The sequence below is a fragment of the Paralichthys olivaceus genome, chromosome 18 (genome assembly GCF_024713975.1).
Source record: "Paralichthys olivaceus isolate ysfri-2021 chromosome 18, ASM2471397v2, whole genome shotgun sequence".
In the NCBI taxonomy this organism is placed as follows: domain Eukaryota; kingdom Metazoa; phylum Chordata; class Actinopteri; order Pleuronectiformes; family Paralichthyidae; genus Paralichthys; species Paralichthys olivaceus.
The window spans coordinates 1,768,325-1,793,134 of record NC_091110.1 but is presented as its reverse complement, the minus strand read 5'-3'; the positions used below and the strand labels follow the sequence as shown (position 1 = coordinate 1,793,134).

Here is a 24,810-nt window from a genome sequence, read left to right as displayed (position 1 = left end):
GTTACTGGCTCAAAACTTTGTGTTACTTTTGGGTTGAAGCGTTTTATGATTTGTTGTGTCTGCATTCACTCAAATGAAGATACATGGATGTTGAAGGTTTACTCTCGCTCATGTTTTGTCCCGTGAACTCAGGCGAACATTAAGAAGTATAAGGATTTTTTTTTTAAAAACCTGAGATCCTGAGTTGCATCCAACCTTGTGACCAAACCCTGGCACAGTGCAGTCTTTTTTGTTCAAGACCGTGTTGAATAGGCCAGTGAAAGGGAACAGTCTGTTCTCCAGCGAGTGGATGAGGAGCCTCAAGCTCCTGGAGTCTGGCCTTTCTTCAATCTAGGTCAGGTTTCACAAAGGTACCGGGATGGCCGAGTTGAATGCAGGAAGGGTTTTACATGTGCATTTTAGTATTTCTAATCTGCACCTCCCCTTTATCCCCCACCCAACCCCCATCTCTCCTCACAACTGTTTGTCACACAGGACAAGACTGCCTGAGGAAAAGGAAGTGCACACTTTTATCAGGGCAAAGAGAAGTAGGCTAATGCAGGAGGAATAAAAGGAGCCTGTTAATCACTTGAACAACCTCAGAATGGTGGAATAGTTGGGGATGGCTGTGTTACTTTGCATGCTGGGCACATAAACACCAGACTCTGTGTTGTCGGTGTAGCAGAAGAGTGGAGCCCAGCTCAAATAATTTGTTGTTAATTCAAATAAAAATGTCATCTTGATCACTGTTGCTTTAATAATTGTGGCCTACAATATATATTATATATTATATAATATATATATAATGTAGGTGACCAAACCCAAAATAGACAATATTAATTTGAGCCCCTAAAATAGTTAGTTTGAAAATTCAATTACCAGCTGTGGATGTAAAGTGCCTCCTGCTATATGTTTTGTTACTGTCAGTGCCAGAGAGAACCAGTAGCTGAAGGCATTATGTTTTCAGGTTGTCCGTCCGTCCCGTTCTTCTGAACATATTTTCTCTCGAACTGTGACTTCACAAAACACTTTTTTGCCTTGTGAACATGTTATATTTTTATTTAGATGAACTGATCAGATTTGGGTGTTCACAGGTCACAGGTCAAGGTCGCAGAGTCTTCACAAAACATGTTTCTGGCCTTTTGAACATGATGCCTCAAGTCTATCTTTTGGGGATTTTGTCTCAAAGATAAAGATTATGTACATATAGTTAGTAGAATCAACTGCAGGCCGATAATTCTTGTTCACTACAAGTGAGAACTTTTCCCCTCTGATGAAAACTAACTGATGCTTACCTGTTAACAATGAGTAGCAACTTAAAGCTGAACCAAACTAAATTGTATCATGTGACCTCTCAAAGCAGGCCTCTCCTTGCATGAACCTGATGGGAGGAACTTATTTGTAGTTTAAATTCATGTTGGGCCTTCCCTTCTTACCAACACCAAGGAGCTGTGCACAGGAACAACATAGGCTGCTGACACTTTTTTCTCCAAGTGACAAGATCAAATATTTGCAGTTTGCATTTAATTAATATCTTTGTTTTGATATCACTTTAAGACTCAACCATTGAGTTACAAAAATATTCCACCTTAAAAGTGGCTAGTTGTTTGCCTCTAAGCAGCCCATTGAATTAAGTCATATTTTTCAATGCTACTAACATTAACTTTAAAAGTGAAAAGGCAGCAAGACATTGCTCCATTCATCATCCTCTTCTCACAGATTTTTATTTGTGTTGCATTTATAAAGAAACACTAAAAGGCCTGTTAAATCTGGACAGCTTGTTTTGCATCACATTGCTGCTGAGAATGAAAGCTAGTTTAGCTACATTTTCACAGTGTAACTTATTAGATGAGTCTGACCTCAGCTACACTACAGCTACAGCTTCTCTTCAGAATGGATGTAAATCATTCAAAAAACTTGTGTTGGTTCACCTGTGTTTCTTAATACCACACTGATAACATCCTACTGCATCATATGTTCTAATACTACTGAGTTGTATGTTTGTCTGACTGCTGCCTAATATTCTCGTCTATGAAATTCATTTTCTATTTCATTTGAAAATGTATAAACATTCTATTCTCTTCTCATATGAAGATTTTATGTCACGTTAACTGTCTTTATATCTAATAGTAAGACAATTAAATATGTCACCAAGGACATGTTGAAAAAACTAAAATGTATTAAGTATTCTCTGATGTAGTTCATGAGAGACAGTGCATCTTTATTCTCTGCACTACCCAAAGAGAAAGAATAGGAAAGGCACATGTAACCACAAGATACTGGGACAGTTCACATGCATTTTTGCATTCTATTCTTTATATTCTGATGTCAGTCACAGCCTCAGGAGTCAAAAACCAACACAGCACTTTTTTCTTATTTAACAGACACATAATTAAAGCTTTGTCATGAACCAAAATATGAGGCTTCAGATTAAAAGACTAAACTTTGGACTGAGCATTGTCAGGTGACCAAAACTCTTCTGCAACGGGTTCGGCACTTCCTGCAGAAAAATACTGTAGTTTTCAGATTATTCTTGACCTTGGAAACTGTAGTCTGATGCAGAAAAAACTACTGAAAGCTCCATGTGCATGAACGTTCACAAACCCTCACATGAGTTAAATATGGAAGATGATACATTCAAATTATTGTTGAAACTTTTAAAGTCCATCAAGGACCTTCGGTCAGCCAACTCAACTGTGTTCAGTCCTAATATTTAGCATGAAGGCTCTGACCACATCACTCTCACAAGGAAACACCAAACTTAGCACAGCAGGGAGTGACAATAATAACTTTTCCAGCGGGATATAGACACAGAGCCAACAGGCGGGTGCTGGGTGGAGGTGGGTCATTAGAATGAGTGCAAATCATTGAACAGAACAATGACGGCATAAGTAAACCACCATGATCAAAAGGTGGTGAATACAAATTGAGCCTGTTATGTTTATCTTTGGACAGAAATGATCAATTATCACTAAACCTGCCAAACACGTAGCTGACTATGGTAGTATACAGTAGTATACACAGTATTCATTATGAAGTCCTTGGTTTTTTCCTAGTGAAAAATCTCACTTGCCCATGAACCTAATATAAACCTCTATGACGCACAGTCCCATAATTAAAGGTCTGGCAGTCACTGTAAACCTTCCTGACTCTCCTGTTTTGTCCCCAGTCATTACCAGACGCTGGATGGCAACAGTCTCTCAATGTGTCCTCATCAAGATGAAAGACATCTAGAATAAACATGTGGTCCAACACATTGTCAGGTTTATCATGTGGCTAAGGCTTCCATTACAAATTGTGATTGGAAAGCCAGATGCATGGTAGAAATCACTCATATGAGGTATGGTCTCATTAGGGATGGAAATCCAACAGCCAAAGGTTAATGAGGCGGGGTTAGGTCATCAGCTGCTTGTAGAATCCGATGGTTTTCATGACAGTGATTAAAGCAGCCTTTGGTTTCAGCCCTAAGAATCAGTTCAAATGGTTGACTTTTCTTAATTGTGTGGTGGGACACAAGTCCCCGGCAAATCTCCATTTTGGGTCAGGCTGTGCTTTGGCTTTACATATACAGAATGTATTATGACCCCATTCACCTACTGCACATTGATGTGTTGACAACTTAATTTTAAGTGGATAAAGTAGCTATTTTGCCTTCAACCTACACTCAGTGACCCATAATGTCAAGGTGAAAAATTCAATTTATTAAAAAAAAGAGAAAAATCGATTAAAAATCAATAACTGAAATCTTTTATTTACAAAGGTTACCCATTGCTCGTGCATGTCCTGTTCATCCTGTTCATCCTGGAACTTAACTGGATTCTACTTGTGTCCAATCTTGACTTTGATTTTCAGCTTGTGACAGTAACCACTGGGGACCCCACTGCAGTAACAGATGTCAGTGCCAGAACGGAGCACTGTGTAACCCCATCACTGGAGCCTGTATCTGCACTCCCGGATACAGAGGCTGGCGATGTGAGACCCAGTGTGAAATGGGTACCTACGGAAACGGATGCCAACAGAAATGTCAATGCCAGAATGGTGCTGCCTGTCACCATGTGACTGGAGAATGCAGGTGCACACCAGGATACACCGGAGCTTTGTAAGTTGAAGAGAAAGTGTGAGCATCTGTTTGGTGTTTCTAGTCTCTAAAAGTAGTCTAACATACTATTAGTACTGCAACTGCTAAAAATATGATCATCTAGAACAGAAAATAAACAAATCTGAGATAACTGATTTTTAAGGTCAGGCAGGAGAATTGTTTTATCAGATGATGAAGACTATGACCATGTGAAAAAAACACTCCAGAAGTGAAATTATTTTACCCCCTGAAAAATGTCCATCAAGATTTCGCACTTCATTTTGTGACCGGAATCTCTGAATATGCTAACATGGCCCTGCCCATGCTCACCTGCAGCTACCGAGCCCCACCCACAGTTTGACACGATTGGTTTGTGACATCACAAACCCTGGCTGCCTGAATCAGTTTTTTTCAGACAGGCATTTGTTTACTGCAGTGTTAAGGTGGAAATACTCAGTCATGGTGCTGATAGCTTGTGTCTCTTTAATCATATAAAAGGCACAAGGGGAATATGTGAACCTGTTTAAAAAGCTGGTGGGACTTACATTACTGTGTTTGTGCTGCAAAAGCTGGGATCATCTTTGTTGAATGTCACTTTTGTCTGTAACTCTAACGGAAATTCACATCTTTAACAAAACCAATTCTCACACATGACCTTGACAAGTGCACACATATGAACTGGACCTTGTTTCCTTTCTCTTCATAGCTGTGAAGACCTCTGTCCTCCAGGTAAACATGGGCCGCAGTGTGAGGAGAGATGTCCTTGTCAGAATGGTGGAGTGTGTCACCATGTGACCGGAGAGTGCTCCTGTCCTGCAGGATGGATGGTACGCACTCTTAACTGTTAAGAAGAATGGCTTATGCCATTCACACTTACCTTTATTGTTTTTGACAAAATACATACCGTACATTTTATTAGCAAATTCAACATATTAATGAACAATACATTGTTCTAACATTAATGGGAAACAGATACCCAGGCCATAAAAAGGGTTGAGGAGAAACAACTGCTCACGTGATTAACAGCTTTGATTCCGTATGTATGTTCCTGTTGTGGCTGCTGTGTGCAGGGTACAGTGTGCGGCCAGCCATGTCCAGAGGGGAGATTTGGACAGAACTGTTCCCAGGAATGTCAGTGTCACAACAACGGCTTTTGTGTGTTGTCCACTGGACAGTGTCTTTGCACCCCTGGATACACAGGAGAACGGTAAGAGCAACTTTTTCAGCACATCAGCATCTCTACAGTAACAGCAGCAGCTTCTGTTCAAACCACTATCCCCCCGAGTGCTTAACCTGGATTTCCCGGGATTTGCACAAATCTAAATTCAATGAATCAATTCACCTGTAAACACACAGGATCCAGTTTTTATATTTTTGTATGGTTATTATTTTGACAGGTTTTGTCCATTTATTTGCATTCTGCAAAATGTGTGTGACACAGATCACCTGACATGTAGATTGTCTTACATGTGTTACGTTTTGAAACTTTTCATTGGTTCTAATAAATACATTTTTTGTTTTTATTGCCTAAAAAGATAAAAAGTCACCAATAGGTTAAGTTGCATCAGTCTTCAATAAAAAGGGGGAAGCTAAGGTCCTGAGAATTTCCACAGTTAAGATTGTTTGTGCAGTTTTAGGGAACATAAGGACATATGGTCAGTTTGACAAAAATCCTCCCTCATAGATCTGTCATGAGAAGATGGGCTGACATGCTTAAGTAGTGATGCTCAATGGAGACATACATTCTGTTTGACTCTGCTGCCCTTGCTCAACTCTGTAGCTCAGGGAGATTCAAGTTTTAAAATCAACCCCTTAAGTTCAGAAGATGTGTTTTGACCCACTCGACCCAATTATGACATGCTGAAATGTCAGATTGGCTAAATCAAAATTAAATGATCTGTGTTTGCCATACCCCCCCCCCCCCCCCCCCCCCCCCCCCCCCACACACACACACACACACACATCCCACAGAGGAGGAGAGAAAACACAAGCAGGAAACATAGTCAGTATTTTCACAGACAAATCTCAGCAGAGCACCACACATGGCTTCAGGCCCATATAATTAGCAATATCAGAGAGCATGCACCATATACTTAAGCAGACCAGTGATGAGACAGGAATAGCCTCTCCAAGTGCACTTTTATGACTAAATAAGGGTTTAAGAGAAGCTGAACATTATGGTATAGCACTGGTTGGAACTGGGCCGGCCATGGCACACCCAAACCCACTGGAAACCATTAACAAGACGATAAAGGAAGGGAATGTAGATGACAGGATTTAATAAATGTAACTATGCTGTCAGCTGGAACGGGTGTCCTGTTGAGACATGGCTGATGGGATCAAATATGAGAAACACCACACTGACTGTCAATTGAAGTAGAACCCACGGCGTTCATTTCCTGAGTGGTAGCTGTTTGCCACATTAGCTGAGGCGCTGTCTTCCAACAATGACTGTGTTCAGCTGTGGATTCACCAGGGAGCCTTTTCACTGCAGTCAGTCATGTGTGATGTTCTGTAGATTAGTCTGTACAACTAAAACTGCTCCAGGACAAAACACAGATTAATGATCAGTGTGGAATAGAATTAATAGGATATTATAACATGTGTACTCTCCTGTGAAATGCTCGTGGTACAGTGATCGTTAGCCCCTTATTGTGAGATCTTTGTTGTTATTTTTGGGATTGGAATTTGACTATAATACAACAGTATATACATGCATGCTATGTATACATGCCGTCATATTCACACTTTTATTTATCAATTTGCATTTGGCACACCTTAGGGATGCATTACTCAGGGACTGTCTTATAAAGTTATAAAAATATATATATACTGTATATATATATATTTAGTGCCTTGTTTCATGTTTTACAGAGATGTATGGTCAAATAATAATAATCTCAGGCATACATACATACATACATACATATATACATATATATACACACACACACACACCGTAGTCTGTGCTTCCACTTAGCTGGTGTGTCATCCTCTGCCCTTAACCCTCAGCAAAAGTCAGGAATGGCTGCCAAAGAAAAGGAGCTTGATAGCTGAAAACTCTGGCTCTGACTCTCCTAACTTAACTAAACTAAACTAAACTTTCTAAATGAGAAGGATAATCTTAAATTATCTTCGAAATTTAACAGGAATGTAGTGAAGCTAATACAGGAGAAATGTTTTGCTGGTTCTGGTCAGGTAACATGCTGCAGAGTTTTTGAAGACTTACTAGTGGATCCAATGGAATTACAATAATCAAGTCTGAACTTAACAAAGGTTCAATTACTAAAAAACTATGACATTTAACTTCAAATTTTTGCATCAAATCCCATTTTTTCATTTTAAATAATCTATGGCAATGAACACTTTATAGACATGTTTAACATGAACGTCAGCATACTTCATTCTCTATGAAAATGTATTTTTAGGAGAAATAATTGTAATGACAGGAACAACACAAGCAGGTATTTGATTAAGGTTTTTAATGAAGCCTTTGTATTTTCTAATCCACGATGGATACTGCTGTGCCTTGTGGTTCAAACAGGTGCCAAGATGAGTGTCCTATTGGAACTTATGGTGCTGGCTGCGCAAAGACGTGTCGCTGTAAGAACAACAGCAAGTGCTACCACACCAACGGAATGTGTCTGTGTGAGCCAGGCTACACAGGGGAGATCTGTGAGGTACGACTGTGTCCTGAAGCTCACTACGGCCTCCGGTGTGACAGGAAGTGTCCATGTTACATCCAGAACACACAAAGGTAAGCAAGGAATAGTGTTCAAACGTTGCTCTTCATTGAGTTCATGGTTTCGTGTCTTTTTTCCATTCAAACGTATTGAAAAAGGCAAAAGAAGGTACTCACCCGTTGTCTGTATGTTTGTTAGTGTGATCTTTGTTCCTTTACACAGTCGACTGTGGCCAGTACTCAGTTAGATCTGTTAGGCTGGCACAGCTGGCAGGTTGCATGTGTCCGGGGCAGAGAACAGCTGATCTGCTGATCATCAATGGGACTGCTGTGTCACGCAGACCAGCTGTCAGTCAAACAGTCACTGACAAATACAGCCACATTCCACCTGTCGCACTGTAGATAATCCCCGCTCTGCTGGCATGGAGGGAAAAACATCATGACCCTCAGTCACATCCAGTCAGCTTCTACACAGTTCTGCTACTCAGAAAACACTTGACAAACAAAATACCTGGGTCCCAGTTTGGCCAGTTTGATTTTTTTTAAGTAAACATTCTCTCTTACTCTCTCTGACTTTACCTATGGTGTGTTTAATGTCTATATCATCACTAGTAAGTGGTGCTGCTCCTCGAGCCTTTGTGCACTTCAGTCAATGTACCACACAGACACAAACCAACTAACCAATCGGGACAGGAGTACTCAAGCAACTCCCATGTACTTGGAGTGTGGTGGCTTTGCACACAGTGGTAAAATGGCTGTTGTCTTCCTTTTTAACAGAAAGGGCTGTCTCTGTAGGCCCCCTATTCATAGTACAGCCAGACACTCATAACAATCTGTGGAAAAAACAAGCACCTAAAAGACGTACTCTGTTTACATTGCAGCACTGTTTCACTGTTGCACTATTCCTGCTCAATACTGCACCGATTCCTTATTAATTATTTAAATCCAGAGAGGTGTGGAAATAAGGCCCATCTCATTTTTTTCTTTTGACTGAGCCTTTTGTTCTCTTTTGAACCTCCACTGGTATCTACCTATTCTCAGAGAACATGGAGCCTTTGAGTTTGATCACTGGCTAATACTCTCCATTTGGTTGTGCTGGCATGCCAAAGCAATAAGGGAGTGGAAACATGGTTAAATAGGGTTTAAGTGGCATATGAGGTGAAAGGTTTGAGTGTTGAGTCCCTCATCAGCTGATAGTGAAAGGCATGATGTGGTAAACTTGAATCTTTTCAGTTTTTAGGTACAATACCTTTTCTGATGTCATTCAATAGCTTTATTTGTTGGTTTTATTCTTCACAGTGCTGCTTTGTTTATTTTCCACAGAAACCCATTGATTCGTTGAAATTGATTCAATTAAAATGAAGTGAAACCAAGTCCACACAGCACACATGAGCACCGTGCCAGTCAGGTGCACCCACCCGAGACATGGAGAGACTGTTGAATTTTAGATGTGGTTGAATGATGCTTTTTATGAAAAGATTTGTTTCAAGCACACTAAACCTCCTGAGGCATGGCAGGCCAGTGGTGATTCTGTGAAGCTGTTTTCAGACATGCCCTGAACTCCAGATTTCCTACGAACTTTCTCCGCAGGGCCTGTATGTGTGAACGTAAATGTCAGAGTGAGAGCCGTCTGAGTTTCTGTTGACTCTCTCTGTCCGCCCCCCCCCAGTATAAAGTTAGCAACTCTGGAGGGGGGCGATGTGAGAAAACAGATAATCTGCAGGTTAACCAGGAGCTATGGTTCGGTGTGGTGATGCTTCTAACATGCGATAGATGCAAAAATGAAATAAATAAATAAATACAAATATCGCCAGATGAAACAAGGATGTCATACACTAAGAAGACACCGACAAAGACAGTTTGTGGTGATAAGAGCTCACGCTGGTGTCAATGGGCTGTAAACAAAATGTGATCTCCGCAGCAGAATCAATGTCCTGTCTCTGCCTGCTGCACCCCCCATCACCTGAATCCTGTTGTGAACGCATCAGAGCAGAGAATCTTCTGCTGCGTTGTACATGGACATGTGTGAAAGGAAAATATGGACCCGATTCTCTGGAGATTCTCCAGAGGTCAACGGCTTAACTCATGCGTAGGGACAAAACATTTCAGAAGGAGCAGTATGAGCAACACTAAACAAGCAAAGTACAATCTGTAATTATGGTGTGTTTCTCTCTCTCATTTCCAGCTGCCACCCAATGTCAGGGGAGTGTACATGTCATCCTGGCTGGTCTGGCCTCTACTGCAATGAGACATGCACCCCTGGATTTTATGGCACGTCCTGCCAGCAGGTGTGCCAGTGTCAGAATGGTGCCGACTGCCGCAGTGTGAGCGGAGAGTGTATCTGTGCTCCAGGCTTCACGGTAAACAGTTTTCTATCATATCAGGGAGTGAATGAATGCTTTAGGTCACATATCTCCTCTCTGCCTGGCTGACTCACAGCCAGACACTCGTACTTTATGAAGTGAAAATACACTAAATGTTTCCACTTAACCTTGACAGTTCAACAGTCAAGGTTCATTTGCTCATTCAGGACAGCTGGAAGCTGCTGTCACTCAGAATGTAGCTCTTTAGTCACATCTAGTGGCAGCAGATAGAAATGATAGCGATTTTCTTCCATCCCCTTTTTTTGTTTTTCTGGCATCAGTGCATGAACAAAATAATTTCACTGGGCACATATTAGACACCACTTACATTAGATACACAGATATGGGTAGAAAAGCAGTTAAACTATACGCCCAGCTGTCGGCCTAAAACTAACATCACCTTCATAAAGGAGGGTTTATTGCAGGGGAGGGTGTTGCATTAGAGTTAGCTAGGTCAGTTTAATGTATGTCATGTGACCTGCATGTTCTCAGGTGAGCTATGATGTCACTGAAAACACACAGATGACTCTGCCTACCTTTTACCAATAGAAAACATCTATCTGTCTGTCTGTCTGTCTATCTATCTATCTATCTACCTACCTACCGACTTATCTATCTATCTATATATGTATGTATACATACATACATATACAATAAGGAATAAGACATGTAACAGAGATGTAGAAAAGGCTGCTTTGTTAGTCTTGTTGGTGAAATGCAGCAGATGAGCGATCACGTGTCATTGTGCTGTTGATGGTCGAGCTGTGTGTTTGAAGAATGAATGGTATCGGTGCAGCCAGCTGTAACCATGTATCTGCTGACCTCCTCAGGGTCCCAACTGTTCGGTCCCGTGCCCAGCAGGGACACATGGCGTGAACTGCTCCTCCGGCTGTAACTGTAAGAACAGAGCTCAGTGTTCTCCTGTGGACGGGTCGTGCTCCTGTAAACCAGGTGAGGAGAGAACTGACCCAGGGGAAAAGAGGAGAGCATATACAGGACATGTGAATAAATATGTATGATATAAATATGAATGTGAAATGAGTCAGTATTGCATCATTTCATATTTATTCCAGGTTATTTTTTTATTTAATTCCAGCAGTTTTTATTATAAAAGTCTGTTTTTTTTCTCTCTCAACACATGACCACACATGACAGTGAACTGTCATAGCCTTAGGGATTGTATTATCAACATCATGTTTTCCCCTCTGTCATTGGTGATCTTTCTTTTTCTCTCAGGCTGGCATGGGGTGGACTGCTCTATCAACTGTCCCAGTGGTACCTGGGGTCTGAGCTGTAACCTCACCTGTATGTGTGGGAATGGAGGATCATGTAACGCCCTGGATGGTCACTGTACCTGTGCTCCTGGCTGGAGAGGAGAGAAGTGTGAACTCCACTGTCAGGTGAGAGGAGATGGATTCTCCCAGAGCTTTGAAAAAGAAATAGCACTTAGTTTGGTTTAGCTCAGTAATGTTGTGTTGTTTTGCCCACGTTTGAACGTGTGAGTGGAAGAGTTGTGAAAAGCTTGAAAACTTTCTCTGGCTAAATACCTGCTGCTCATCATGTGATATGTTACTGTGATGTTGCTCTTCTCCCTCCTCAGGATGGCACCTACGGTCTTGACTGTAAAGAACATTGTGACTGCAGTCATGCCGATGGATGTCACCACTCTACTGGTCACTGCCGCTGTCTGGCTGGATGGACTGGTAAAACAGAATTACAATCCAAATGGCTGTTTTCTCTATGTATGTGCAGCGTGCCAAAAATAACCCTGCTCTCTGTAGTTCCGATTTTTCATTCTTAAAAAATCTATTGTATCCAGTTGTTATGTGACTTAGGCAATGTGAGATCTTAGGTCAGCAAAGATAATTATTTGAGCCTAGAGGACAGAGAGGGTGTTAGTTCACAGTCACACATTTGACTAACTCTATCCTACTGGCTGAAAGGAGTCTATAATTTTAAATAGAATAAATTGAATAAATAAAAAATAATCAGCATTTCAGGGAACACACTTTCAGCTTTCGGTCTGAAGGACTGATAACTCTCATGTCACGTGTTAAGTTGGGAGAATGTGCATACACTCTCCTCAATGAGGCCTTTGTATCTGCTTCACTGGGCTCCTCACTGCTTCGCCCTGTTGCTGGATCCAGAGCAGGTCATCCACTAACGAGAAGGTCTGCACTTCGTTTCCCATCCCCGCCATTCTGAAAGTCTCCTTGGGCAAGATATTGAACCCCAAATTGCCCTTGATGGCTGTGCTGGCAGTGTGTGAATGATGTATGATAGAGAAAGTCCTGTACATAGATGGTTATCAAGACTATAAAGGTGCTATATAAATACAGACCATTTACCATTGAACTCAGAGACTTAACAGGAGAGCAGGGAGAGGAGAGTTATAGATTGAAGGAGTGCACAGAAGAAAAGAAGGTCTGAGCTTCTACAGACAGTGTCCAAAGAACAATGTAACTAGAGTCTTTTTAGTCAGAGCTTCTTGTAGTGCAATATAATTGTGTTCACTGTGTATGTGTGTGTGTGTGTAGGTATCCATTGCGACAGTGTGTGTGCAGAGGGACACTGGGGCCCAAACTGCTCCCTCCCCTGTAACTGTAAGAATGGAGCTTCCTGCTCACCTGATGAAGGAACCTGTGAGTGTGCTCCAGGATACAGAGGCACCACCTGCCAGAGGAGTAAGTCCTACATCAGCACCACATACTGCTGCATCCTCACAGATGACAAACAAGTTGATGTTAACTTCAGTAGTATTTCCATAGTTCTGTCTATTCTCTGCTGTAGTTAATAACGTCTGGGAGCACAATGTCATCAGACCATCAGACAGGTTAGAAACAAAACTGCAGGTTGTAGTCAAACTCGGGAGCGAAATGTGACCAGTAAAATAATCCCTCAAGCTGTCAGTTGTAAACTACCATGACAGTTTACAGCTCTACCACTGAATATTTAGATTTGGCCAACATACTGTCACACACAAACTTTTATACGAAGGAAACATTAGGTGTCCAACCTCAGTGATTCTCTCTCTCTCTCCTGTGTAAAATGTAAGTGTTTCAAATTTTTCTGTCACCTTGGAGTGTGAGCACATTTGTAGACAGGATTTTCACTAACTGACGTGAAAATTGTGGACATGTAGTCTGATGTCAAACCCTGAGCTCCCCCTGAAAATCCTGATTGTGTGTTTAGTTTTGACCAGATTAAATGAAGTCCTCTTTGTGTTTCTCCTGGTTCGGCTGCAGTCTGCTCCCCTGGTTACTTTGGTCACCGCTGCAGTCAGACCTGTCCACAGTGTGTCCACAGTAACGGACCGTGTCACCACATTACAGGACAGTGTGATTGTTTGCCGGGCTTCAAGGGGGCACTGTGCAACGAGGGTGAGCATTGCACATTCACCAAGTTACACCCATTCACCCCACAGCACACAGGTTCTACTGTGTTACAAAGGCTTCAGGGTTCAGTCCACGTGGATTCCTACTATTTCTGAAAATGCTGTTCCAGCAAAATTCCTTAGTTTATGACGCTTTCTCAGAACCCAGTCAAAGATATGCCTGCAGACAACTGCTAGCATGAATATCCCTTGAATGGGACAAACATTTGTGTCATCCAACCTAATTAGTTTTTCTCTGCAGGGCATACATGTTCCATAAATGTTTATACAGAACATTTGGTCATATGATTGAACATGTTATCAAAAGGTTTAGTGTGTAAGATGTATGTGGATCTATTGGCAGAAATTTCAGAAAAATAATCCTAGTGATGTTTTCACTAGTGTATAATGATCTAAATTGTATGAATTGTTGTTTTCTTTACCCTACAATGGGACTTTATATTTAAATACTTTATAGGGGTGAGTTTTTTACAGTAGCCCAGACTGGACAAACTAAAGACCTTTGAGTTTTTATGACAACTGAAGTCCTTCATGTTTGGAAGGTGAGAGTGAGGTGACGGGTATTCAGCTGCAACATGCAACGTCACCACTTAATTCTACACACTCAACCTTTAACGTTTGATTGCTTATCCCGTAAGAAAGATCGTAACCATTTTAAAATGTCTCAGTTAACCTAATCAGAAACCACCATCCCTAGATGGCAACAACATTATAATGATAAACACACCCATGTCCCGTGAACAGTGTGTCCCAGCGGTCGCTTTGGGAAGAACTGTATATGGAGCTGCAGCTGCACCAACAACGGCACCTGTAACCCCATCGATGGCTCCTGTCAGTGCTACCCAGGATGGATTGGTAGCGACTGCTCCCAACGTGCGTATAATAAAATGATCAAATATATACAATAGTGGTTCTGTCATGTACTTGTTTCTTCATGAGACTGTATTCTGAAGAGAAATGGTATTTATGTGCTTATATATTTGTGTGGTTACTGTGTTGCAGCATGTCCGCCTGCTCAGTGGGGACCCAACTGCATCCACACATGTAATTGTCACAATGGAGCCTACTGCAGCGCATATGATGGAGAATGCAAGTGCACCCCAGGATGGACCGGCCTCTACTGCACACAGCGTCAGTCACAGACACACTCACTTACTGACTTATTCTGTCTGTTTGCTGCAGCATTTTACCTCTTTTCACTTCAAAAATAAAAGTTATTTAAATGTTTGCATAGTATTATATTTTGAAATACAGCTGTATATGATAAACGTTAGAGGTGTTTTTGTTTACTAAAGGTCAGTTTTGATACATGTGCTGTATGACATGTGCTGTTATTTCCGGAACATACAGTTTAATGGGATGTATGATGAATTCCTTACAGGCTGTCCTTTAGGTTTCTATGGGAAGGATTGTTCTCAGACCTGTCTGTGCAGGAATGGAGCTGATTGTGATCACATCTCTGGACAGTGCACCTGTCGCACTGGCTTCATGGGACGTCACTGTGAACAAAGTATGTTACTCTTTCTTTCAAATTGCAAATTCAGGGTTTCAGCTTCAGCAAGTACTTTTAATTTAGAGGCATCCCTACTCCATTTGAATGATTAGCTCTTTTTTTTTTATCTCCAGAGTGTCCTCCTGGTTCGTACGGGTATGGCTGCCGTCAGGTCTGTGACTGTCTAAATAACTCCACCTGTGATCACATGACTGGTACATGTTACTGCAGTCCAGGCTGGAAAGGAGCTCGCTGTGACCAAGGTGAGGAATTACCTCAGTACAAATGGCAGCATTTAAAGTAAAGGAAGGGTTCAGTTCTCAGGTCTGTTATTGAGAATAGTTACTCTAATCAGATTATCTTGGTGGACTCATCATTGACAGCCATCTCCTTTTGAAAGGACAACTTTGTCAGGTTTTAGTTTAACAAAGACTAAATGTTCCGTTTGACTAAACCAACCCTGTGCCTGAGGCTGTAGTTATATATTTGCTCCTCCTTCTATCTTCAGCTGGTGTGGTGGTGGTGGGCAGCCTCAACAGTTTGACCAGTGCAGCCATGCATGTGGACACCTACCAGATTGGAGCCATTGCAGGAATCATTGTCCTGGTTCTACTGGTGCTCTTCCTCCTACTCCTCTTCATCATCTACAGGAAGAAGCAGAAGGGAAAAGAGCCCACCATGCCAGCTGTGACCTACACTCCTGCTATGAGGGTCACTGCTGATTACACCATCACAGGTGCAGTACAAGTTGACCTGTTCAACCAGCTCAGTGATGGGAATATGCACTCCATTATCTGAGCCAGCATCTGAAGAAAACCAAAATGTAGCAACATACATAAGTCCATAACGGCAGTAAAGCCGGCTAATCCAATATATCACTGTGAAATGGTTCCTGGCAGTGCTAAAGACACTAGCACCCTAACACAACCGTGCATGGAGTTGTGAGATCTGAGTCAGGTACAGGTATGAGCAGGAGGTCTGCTGAACAGTCGACACAAAAGTAACTTGATCAGCTCCACCAACATCCATTAATGTGTCAGTCTGATATGGTGAAAAATAAAATGAATTAATAAAATCATCTGCCTGGCCAGATATTAAAACTGCCAGCCAGTTTTGACCTGTAGGCGCTATTGCTGACCATTGTCCTCTGGGGTATAAGTCTAGGTTTTAGCTGGGTCACGCAGACACAAGAGAGAGACTTGTCCTGACAACACTACAGTCCACTCTTCTTTGTGCTGTTTCCTTTGGGTCACTGTTGGAGCAGAGAACCCCTCCCCATTGTATGATGCTGCCCCCATCATGCTTCACTGTAGGGATGATATTTCCAGGTGATGCCCAGTGCCTGTTGTTCACTAGACAGTGTCTGTAGTTTTTCCCAAACATTTCACTTTTTGTGTCATTTCTAAATTCTTAAAACATATTTTCACTATGTCATTATGGTGACATGGTGGCTAAAGGAGAAGAATTATTCATTATTTAAAATAAAATATAAAACACAACAAGGTGAGCAAAAAGGGAAGGGGTGTGAATAAAACAATAAATACAAATTGCAAACAGTGATGATTAGGTCCTCATGCAATATGACCACCGGAGGAGCATGTGTCCAGTAGGTGGCACTATGACTAAGACTGAACTTTGTCACGTAGATGTTCTCAGACTTGGAATCAGATCGCACATGAACTTTGCCTGTTTTCAAACATCCAAATTCTCTATTTTAGATTGTACATATGCTGAGAATAATGCTGTAGGTTATGTTTGTTATGGTGCAATGACTTGAAAATGACCCACTTCCTGTTGTGTTGAGGCCAGGATTCCAAGAGGCTTTTCATACATCAGAGCATGATAGATATGACAAATCATTTTGTGCATCTATTCGAAATGTGCCGTGCGGTTGGTGATCTGATGATCAAGGCACTTTACCCGAGTGATGAGAATGCCAAGTCTTGCGAGTTCTTGAGCATGTTTGGCCTCAATATCACCACACAGAGCTTGGGCCCCAATAAAAGACTATAGTATGTTACTGAAAGTGGGGCTGTGAGAAGACTACTTCATAAGGAAAAGGACTGAATAACAAGTGTCACGTTTGGACCTAGAGAGGAGACAAACTACAAAGAAAAGATAGTTTCTATTTGTACCATATACTGAACTGCATCCATGGAAACAGTTTACTATTAATAACATGTGCCATTCAACTCCTGCTCCTTATGACATTGCTGAATGAGATTTCATTTTAGCACATCAGGCTCTGTGAGCTCTGGTGGACTGAGTTGTTTAGTGCATCCTGGTAAGTGATCTCTTCACCTTGTCATTTTTCAGATGCTCACCCACCAACATGTGAGGGTCACCCCAGCAACTACTTCTCCAACCCAAGCTACCATACTCTGACCCAGTGCATCAGTCCGTCACATGTTAACAATGGTCCTTATGGAAAGGTATGGAAGTGTGACTATTTCAGACTCTCTAGTATGGAACGTGTCTATTAACAAATGTCCTGACAACTGATGTTTTTCCCTTTAACTCAATAAAATGTTGCATGTTTAGACCAAGAACAACCAGCTGTTTGTGAACTTGAAGAATGTAGAACAGCGAAAAGGGAATCCTCTAACTGATCACACTGGCACACTGCCCGCAGACTGGAAACAAGGGGATTGCTTCAATGAACTGGGTGAGTCATGGCCGCAACGAACCTGCAGTTCTCAGCGGGCAGGCACATCTGCCCTCACTGCATGCGAGTATACTGTGTGCATGTTCACAGGGAAACATACAATTAACACAGCAACCCCTTGTGGTTGGAAATGTGTAGTCACTGACAACAACTTACTGGCTAATCAGTTTTATCTTCATCTTAATGGGCAGAGATGGGAGACTTTTCACTATTGTACAGTTGTAAATGTTTCATTATGTGAGAATGATGCTAAAGGACATTTCAGTATAATCTAACCATAATATTTCCATATTTCTTCATACCAGGAGCCTACGGAATTGATAGAAGATACATGGGCAAATCGTTACGAGGTAGGCTGTGTAATTATACAAATGAAAGCAAAACACTTTGAGTTTAATGTTAGTATTAAATTCTCTCTGGCTCCTCTGTTCACCTCATCTAGATCTGGTAAAGGGCACACCATATCATGCCAGTTCCTGTTCCCTAAACAGCTCTGAAAATCCATATGCCACAATAAAGGACCCTCCCTTACTTACGACCAGAAACACTGAGTGTGGCTACGTGGAAATGAAGTCCCCAGCCCGACGGGATTCACCATACGCAGAGATCAGCAACAGCAGCCCCAACAATAACCGGAATGTCTATGAAGTTGGTGAGGTGCTTTAGTTAACCTATGTTTTGTTGTCATTGACAGTGCTTTACTGATTCCTTTTACAGTTGCAGTAACTGCATAATGCAGTGCTCTGTCCAGTTAGGGGTGAGGCTGTGGTCTCTAACCGGAAGGTCGGCGGTTCGCTCCCAGTCTACATAGAATTATCACCAACCCATTTGAACTTCTTTTAGCTCACAAATTCAAATCTCATCCACTGAGTTTCCACCTGCAGCAGACAGATGTGCATGACAACAAATAAAACCTTTCTCTGTGTTTACTGTCCTTTAGAAGCATTGACAAAACTGATAACATGCCAGATTGTTTTCATGTTTTTTCTGTCCTTAACTGGAGAAATTAATTTAATAAAGCAACTTCTGGAGGCTTCATTTTGACAGAACTTGTAGTCCCCCCTGCTTGACCTCCCTGTGCTGAGCTAAACTTAACATATCCTGGACCTATCTCTGAACTAGATTTACACAGATGAATGAGTGTGATCACATTTTCCAAAATGTTGGACTGTTCCTTTAAGTTTACTCACCCCAACCCAACTCACCCGTCTTCAATTTCAGAGCCGTCTGTAAGCACCATCCCACCCACTGAAGATGGCCACACACAGTTTGGTCAGGATCCATACGATCTACCAAAAAACAGCCACATCCTCTCTCACTACGACGTCCTGCCAGTCAGAGAGAGTCCATCATCCGAGGTCAAAGAGCTGGACGGTGAATGATGGCTTAGTGACTCAGCGCAGAGTTCAAGTCTCCAGTCAACAGCTCCAGCATGGGATGTTCCACAAACAGACACACTTTATATCCACATCATCGTTTTACCTGTTTCTAGCTGTTATACTTTGACATTGTCAATGTCATTATGTTTCATGACTTCAAAGTGGGTATAAAAGTGTTTGAGGTACAGCTGCTGTATTTTATAACAATATTTAAACTGCAAGAAAGTCTTCGTAGGTCATTCCATATGTCTGGGAGGTAAAGTTTGATGAAGAATGCTTTAAACAAAACAGTCTGTGTGATGTTCTGTCAGACCTTTGCTAGCAGCAAACGGGTTCCGACTGTTCCAAACGGCCACATTCAAAAGCCAACAACCTCCAACAACCAGGTCATTTGCATATCTTCGCAAAGCAAAATGTACTATGAGGATAAAAAAAAACCACACATTCAGCGTTTTGGCAAAGTATTTGAGGTGTTGAACTTGGTTGTACAAACAAAAAAAGGTCTGCCAACCTCTCATACCTCCGTATATGTGACTAGCTGCCAAAAAGAGGGTTTAAATGTTGGATTATGTTATTCAGAAAGTTTGCAAATTGTCAGAGGCAGCCCCACCCAATTGCAATGTCAGAGAAGTGGTTTCAGATGCTGTCAAATGATCAGAGCACTTCATTTCAAGAATATCAAAAAAATTCCTTGATGGTGTTTGCGTATAACATTCAATACCAAGATCTCTATTTTGCTATCTATCTTTATTTTTGTAGTTACAGTATTAGAAAATGGCTAATGTGATTGAATATTAGCAGTTGTATCAATAATAGATTATTCTTGAAGTTGGAGAGGGTACCAGAGTTAAGCTGCTGACGGTGTTGATGTTTGCACATAGTAATGACAACAGTTGTAGTCAGTCAGTGTTGAAATAGTATTTAAGTTAACCAAAGTTGCAAGTGCCATTTAACGTTTTTATAAGTGTATTTGAAAGCCACGCAAATCTGTTTAATCCGAGTTGTACTGAGCCCATGTTTGTTTTTGGGTCATTTCTATAATTTCCTGTTCAATTTATCAAAAGATCATATTGAATATGTAGGAGACATTTTAGTTTATTTTCAAAAAAACTAAAACCACAATTCATAAATATTAATCATACAGCTTAGTGGTCATGATCTGTGATCTCTGTTGCCATTCACAGTTGCTCCAGTGAGCAGCATGTCCTTCCTGCCATCTCAAGCTGCCAATCAAAGAGCTACAGCTGAATCCTGCCTCTGTAATAAGTAGAGCCCATACAGCCACATTGGTTGAGGAGACTCTTGCACTACAACAAGCAAGGTGAGGTTCATGACAGAAGCTGACCTTCCTTCCTATGGCACCTAGACTGAGATTTCAGAGATCCTACAAGTGTATTGCAACCTTTGTAAACTCAGAAGTTACAAAACAATATACCAGAATAACAATCAGCTTGTCACCATCTCCACCTCTATAGTGGTCAAGATAAGCAAGACCAGAGCCCTTGCAATAGTGGTATTTATATTTAAGGAAACGGAAGTCGAAGCAGCAGTTACATTTTGAGGCGGTCACTCTAAATTCTGTCAGAATTTGTGACAGGATAGATTTGGCCATTTTTGACCGTCTCATTTTGGAGCCACAGCCAAAGATATCGCCACGTTCCCCTCCTGTCAGAACAACGATTCAAAACTACCCTGCACAGTGGGACTCTCGCAAGCACATGCTTTTTATTTTGAACAGAAAATGTTAATCTGAGCAAACAAAAATGTGTCCCGTGTGCATTACATTATAAGTCTATTATATCGAGAGCCGTACGACAGAAAGCCCTTTTTATACGTTTCCTCACTTTTTCTTTTTTTTCTTGTTTGTTGACAGTCGATTGCTTGAAACTAAAGACTTCAAATTGATATTTGTATAAAGTCGTCCTGGCAGAATTTAAGCTACAGGTGGTGACACTAAACTTATGTGGTTCATGTGTTTCATTTAAAAAAATGTCAAATTGTGTAGCTTAATTTCCCTACACCTTAATATGTTTTCTGATGGCAACATAATCTTAATAAGATGTTTGTTCATTGTGTTGATATAGTGAATAATTTTGTGTTGCGTGCAAATGATCTGATCCATTATTTTTAACTGTGTAAAAGTATACAGAACATGTAGCATGGTGAAGACGAAAATGAAAAAACAATATCAGATGGAAATCCAACCAGTGCGTAGCTTATGTTGTTCAGAGGGCACTTGTAGCTCTTTCCACACAAGGAACCATAATCTGGGGCTTGATTTAACAACAAGCTTTACGAGAACTTTTACAAACTAATTTAGTCTACACCATCTAATAGGTAAAAGTGAGACTAGCTCCATTTTTGTAAGGAACATACAAACCTGATCTACACATTGGTACTTGGCTCTTCCTTATGCTGTAAATGCACTGTACTAAACAAACCGGGACATTTCAGATATGGCAAAAACAAAAGAAGTAAGCATTTGTGGGTCAGACAACAATAGAAATGGACTTATTGTTGACTCCAGCCCATTTTAAATGGCTTCCTTTCACCGGATACCCATGAGGGCCTGGACGTGTTGGTTTGTGTTTTACACTGTTTTTCTTTTTGGTTGTTCAGCTCCACACAATTGTAAAAATGATGGGTAAGACACATGTGCTTGACCATTCACTGTCAGCACTGCTATTACCCACTGAAGTGCCTGTACCTTGCATGCAGTTTCTGAGCAGTGTCCATATTTAGATCTGCAAATTGTGGAAACAAAAGCAAATATTTGACAATGTTATACTACATTCCATTACATTCAGTTTCAACAGTGTTACTTTGTCCAGTGAACATTCTGCACTGCTCTGTCTCTCTTTTTTTTGGTTGTCCTGCTGAATGCAGAGGTAACATCATGGTTATTGTGGTTGTCTCCTGACCAATGACGACTGACAAAACTTGACAATCCTAATTAGTATCAGGAGCATGTAGTAGTATAACCAGGTTTACTGGGAGCTGGCACTCAAAACAGGCAGTCAGTCCACCACCAGGATACATGACCTCCTGTGTGGAGCATTCCCACCACTGAATATATTTCTGCTGAACACGATATATATGCTGAGTCATCACATTAGTGAACATAGTGAAATCACCAGTTTAACACCAGTTTCAGTCATCTGCACATTAACATCTAGTCAATGACACAGCAGCTGATCTTTATTACTGTGCAGTTTATAGGGCTCAGCATGTGAAATGCAAGCTTAAGCTGGACTTTTGCTTTTTGAAAGGATCATTATAACCATTTACATTATTAATCTGTGAGAAACATTGTCATATTTCACATAAACTTGTTCAGAAAATGTCACGTATCAATTTTCAGTTTGATAGTTTGTGTCTTTTTATCTTTCCTGTATTCTGAATGGCCTGAAATAGCAGTCTTAAGCTATTCTGAGTCTATTTTAAATGCTTGTAAAATAATGTACATAATTTGATAAGTTCTGATGTAAAAATGTTGATATCACCCAATGTCTTATGTCTGCAAAATTGAAAACATGAACAAATATGGCATCTGGTTTATGTGTTTATGTAAAGAAAATGTGTACTTGGAAAATCTAGATACTGGATTACTTTTGTAATCTTTTCCATTTCTCTTCGGTCAGAATACTGTGGATTTGAAAAACCACTAAAGATGTTTGCTCTGAAGGGAATGTTTGAGTTTTTCTCAAACCTTCATTCCTCTATTTGGAAGATCATTTACATGTAAGCTTCCACTGCACTCTTCCAAATAGGGTGACGATGATTTGGCCACTGTCATGAGATTCTATCTATTATGCTTTTGTTCTGTTTTTTTATTTTATTCATTATAGAGCTGTTTGTGCGAATGCCCTGGAATAAAATTATAATATTATCAAATACTTTACCTTCTTATGGAATCTGTGAGCCCTAAACCACAACCTAGAACCCAACCTAACCCCATCCTATCCTCATTTTGTATCCTGTGTAAGCAGTATGCATTTAAAAAAAGGAAAACAAATCACTCTTGAATGCCAACCAACTTACAGCAACTGCTCAAGCTGAGTCAACCAGCACACAGGCAGATGGATAAAAGACCTACAAACCATCCACAGACTATCGGGCTGGAGTCACATCACTGACAAGCAGCACTAGAGCCTCAGGGGGTCCTCTCCTCACTGTATACGCAGGACTGCACCGCACTCAAAGCACAGACACCATCATTAATTGCAGATGACACAATTGTGTTGGGACTGACACAACGGTGATGAGTCTGACTACAGGGGTGGAGTCTGCCAACAGTCTGACTGTTAATCAATCGACTGACCATTTAGACCTTTTACCATTTACCCTTTTACAGTCAACATCTTCAAAAACATACACGTGCATTAAAGCAAATGAAGTGATATTTGTGTTGTTTAGCAAGCTAACAAGCTTAAAACATTGTGTTGAAACTGTTGCCAGCTTCAACCAGTCTGATTGTTGCTAGTTCCATTGTACAAATCGATATTCAAACAGTGGACTAAAGTATTTGGACTACGACCGTATCACGTCAATTTTAAAGCAACCAGCCGCATCTGTGGATGCAAGCTTTTGTGTTGATGTAAACTGGGAAATAAATCTGAGAAACCTCTCTCTGAGAAACCTTAGACAGAGCTGCAAGTGAGGGGTTCCCTCTTCTAGGATGGATGAAAGGGGAAATAAAACAGAGCACATGAAAGCTCTGCAAAGAGTGATCAGCACAGAACAACCACCTAGCTACCACCTATTCACTCTGATGCCATCTGGGAGGCACTATAAGTCCATTGAATTTCAGACTTAACAGTGTTTATTCAAATTCCAACAAAGAACTGAACTGAAGTGAGATGTCAAATAAGTTGGAACTGTGTAATAATATCCTGGTTTGAGTGCCATATGTGCAATCACTGTATCTATATGTCTATTTTTCATCTTTGATATTTACATTCATTTTTTTGTGTGCACTACTAAGATAACCTAAGTTTTGTTACACAGCTATGCTGTTCTGTTCTCAATAACATACAGAAATGAGACAGTTGTAATAACCAGCCAGGATGAACAACTCATTTCTAAAAAATAAATGGTTTGTTATTTGGATATTCATTAACGTGAGTATTTTAACCACCATTAACTACATTTTAAACCAGCCTTATCGCTAATTTCATTTTGCTGCACATATTATTTTACAGAATTTACTAATTAAAGTAAAAACAAGCCATAATGAGTAAATTTCAGATTCAACACTTAGTGCTGCGTTAAAAAACATCTTCTCTGCACCTTTTTGTACACAAATGTCCACACAGCCTGGCACATATCACTATTATACTTTATACTCACTATCATATTAGCAACAACATCGACTTTCATGCATTATTCATTTTGGTGTAGTGTCACATTTAAAAAACACTACCCTCTCAGCACCTTCGTGGACAAAAATGGCCACTCCCTAAAACACAATATATATTAATATTTTTTTATTTTTAATTAACAAATTTTTTTAAACAACATCCGTCCTGCTCATAAATACCAAATATTCACTCATGTGTATTATTTATAAATACCAAATATTCACTTGTGTTGATTATTTCAACAAATATCAGTCTGGGTACACAATACCACAATTTCATATTAAAAATGTTATTTTCCACATGATAATGAGATTTCTTTTGGAGGGGTAACACAGCCTGGCATATGTTACTGATAAGCATCAACATCAATGCTGTTAAGACAAATATGCCCCTCGCCTTCAGTCCTATTCAAAAATAC

At 40.7% G+C, this 24,810-nt stretch overlaps 1 protein-coding gene and 1 long non-coding RNA gene across 2 annotated transcripts in view; one reads left to right on the top strand and one right to left on the bottom strand.

Moving 5' to 3' along the window:
- Positions 1-22,928, top strand: part of megf10 (multiple EGF-like-domains 10) — a 47,883-nt gene extending 24,955 nt beyond the window's left edge. Inside the window, exons 6-25 of the mRNA XM_020081808.2 lie at positions 3,832-4,078; positions 4,764-4,884; positions 5,128-5,264; positions 7,602-7,814; positions 9,925-10,099; positions 10,933-11,053; positions 11,339-11,502; positions 11,703-11,805; positions 12,640-12,786; positions 13,348-13,482; positions 14,241-14,369; positions 14,499-14,627; positions 14,878-15,006; positions 15,123-15,251; positions 15,497-15,724; positions 17,305-17,420; positions 17,530-17,653; positions 17,959-18,003; positions 18,096-18,305; positions 18,875-22,928. Coding sequence (XP_019937367.1) covers positions 3,832-4,078; positions 4,764-4,884; positions 5,128-5,264; positions 7,602-7,814; positions 9,925-10,099; positions 10,933-11,053; positions 11,339-11,502; positions 11,703-11,805; positions 12,640-12,786; positions 13,348-13,482; positions 14,241-14,369; positions 14,499-14,627; positions 14,878-15,006; positions 15,123-15,251; positions 15,497-15,724; positions 17,305-17,420; positions 17,530-17,653; positions 17,959-18,003; positions 18,096-18,305; positions 18,875-19,035 — 2,963 coding nt within the window. The 3' untranslated portion in view covers positions 19,036-22,928. The remainder of the gene's footprint in view (positions 1-3,831; positions 4,079-4,763; positions 4,885-5,127; positions 5,265-7,601; positions 7,815-9,924; positions 10,100-10,932; positions 11,054-11,338; positions 11,503-11,702; positions 11,806-12,639; positions 12,787-13,347; positions 13,483-14,240; positions 14,370-14,498; positions 14,628-14,877; positions 15,007-15,122; positions 15,252-15,496; positions 15,725-17,304; positions 17,421-17,529; positions 17,654-17,958; positions 18,004-18,095; positions 18,306-18,874) is intronic.
- On the bottom strand, positions 3,844-8,197 carry LOC138405432 (uncharacterized). Its single transcript, XR_011239168.1, has 4 exons — positions 7,917-8,197; positions 5,073-5,245; positions 4,742-4,870; positions 3,844-3,976 (listed from the first exon to the last, which is right to left on the bottom strand). It is a non-coding gene; the product is annotated as an uncharacterized lncRNA (long non-coding RNA).
- Positions 22,929-24,810: the final 1,882 nt, after the last annotated feature.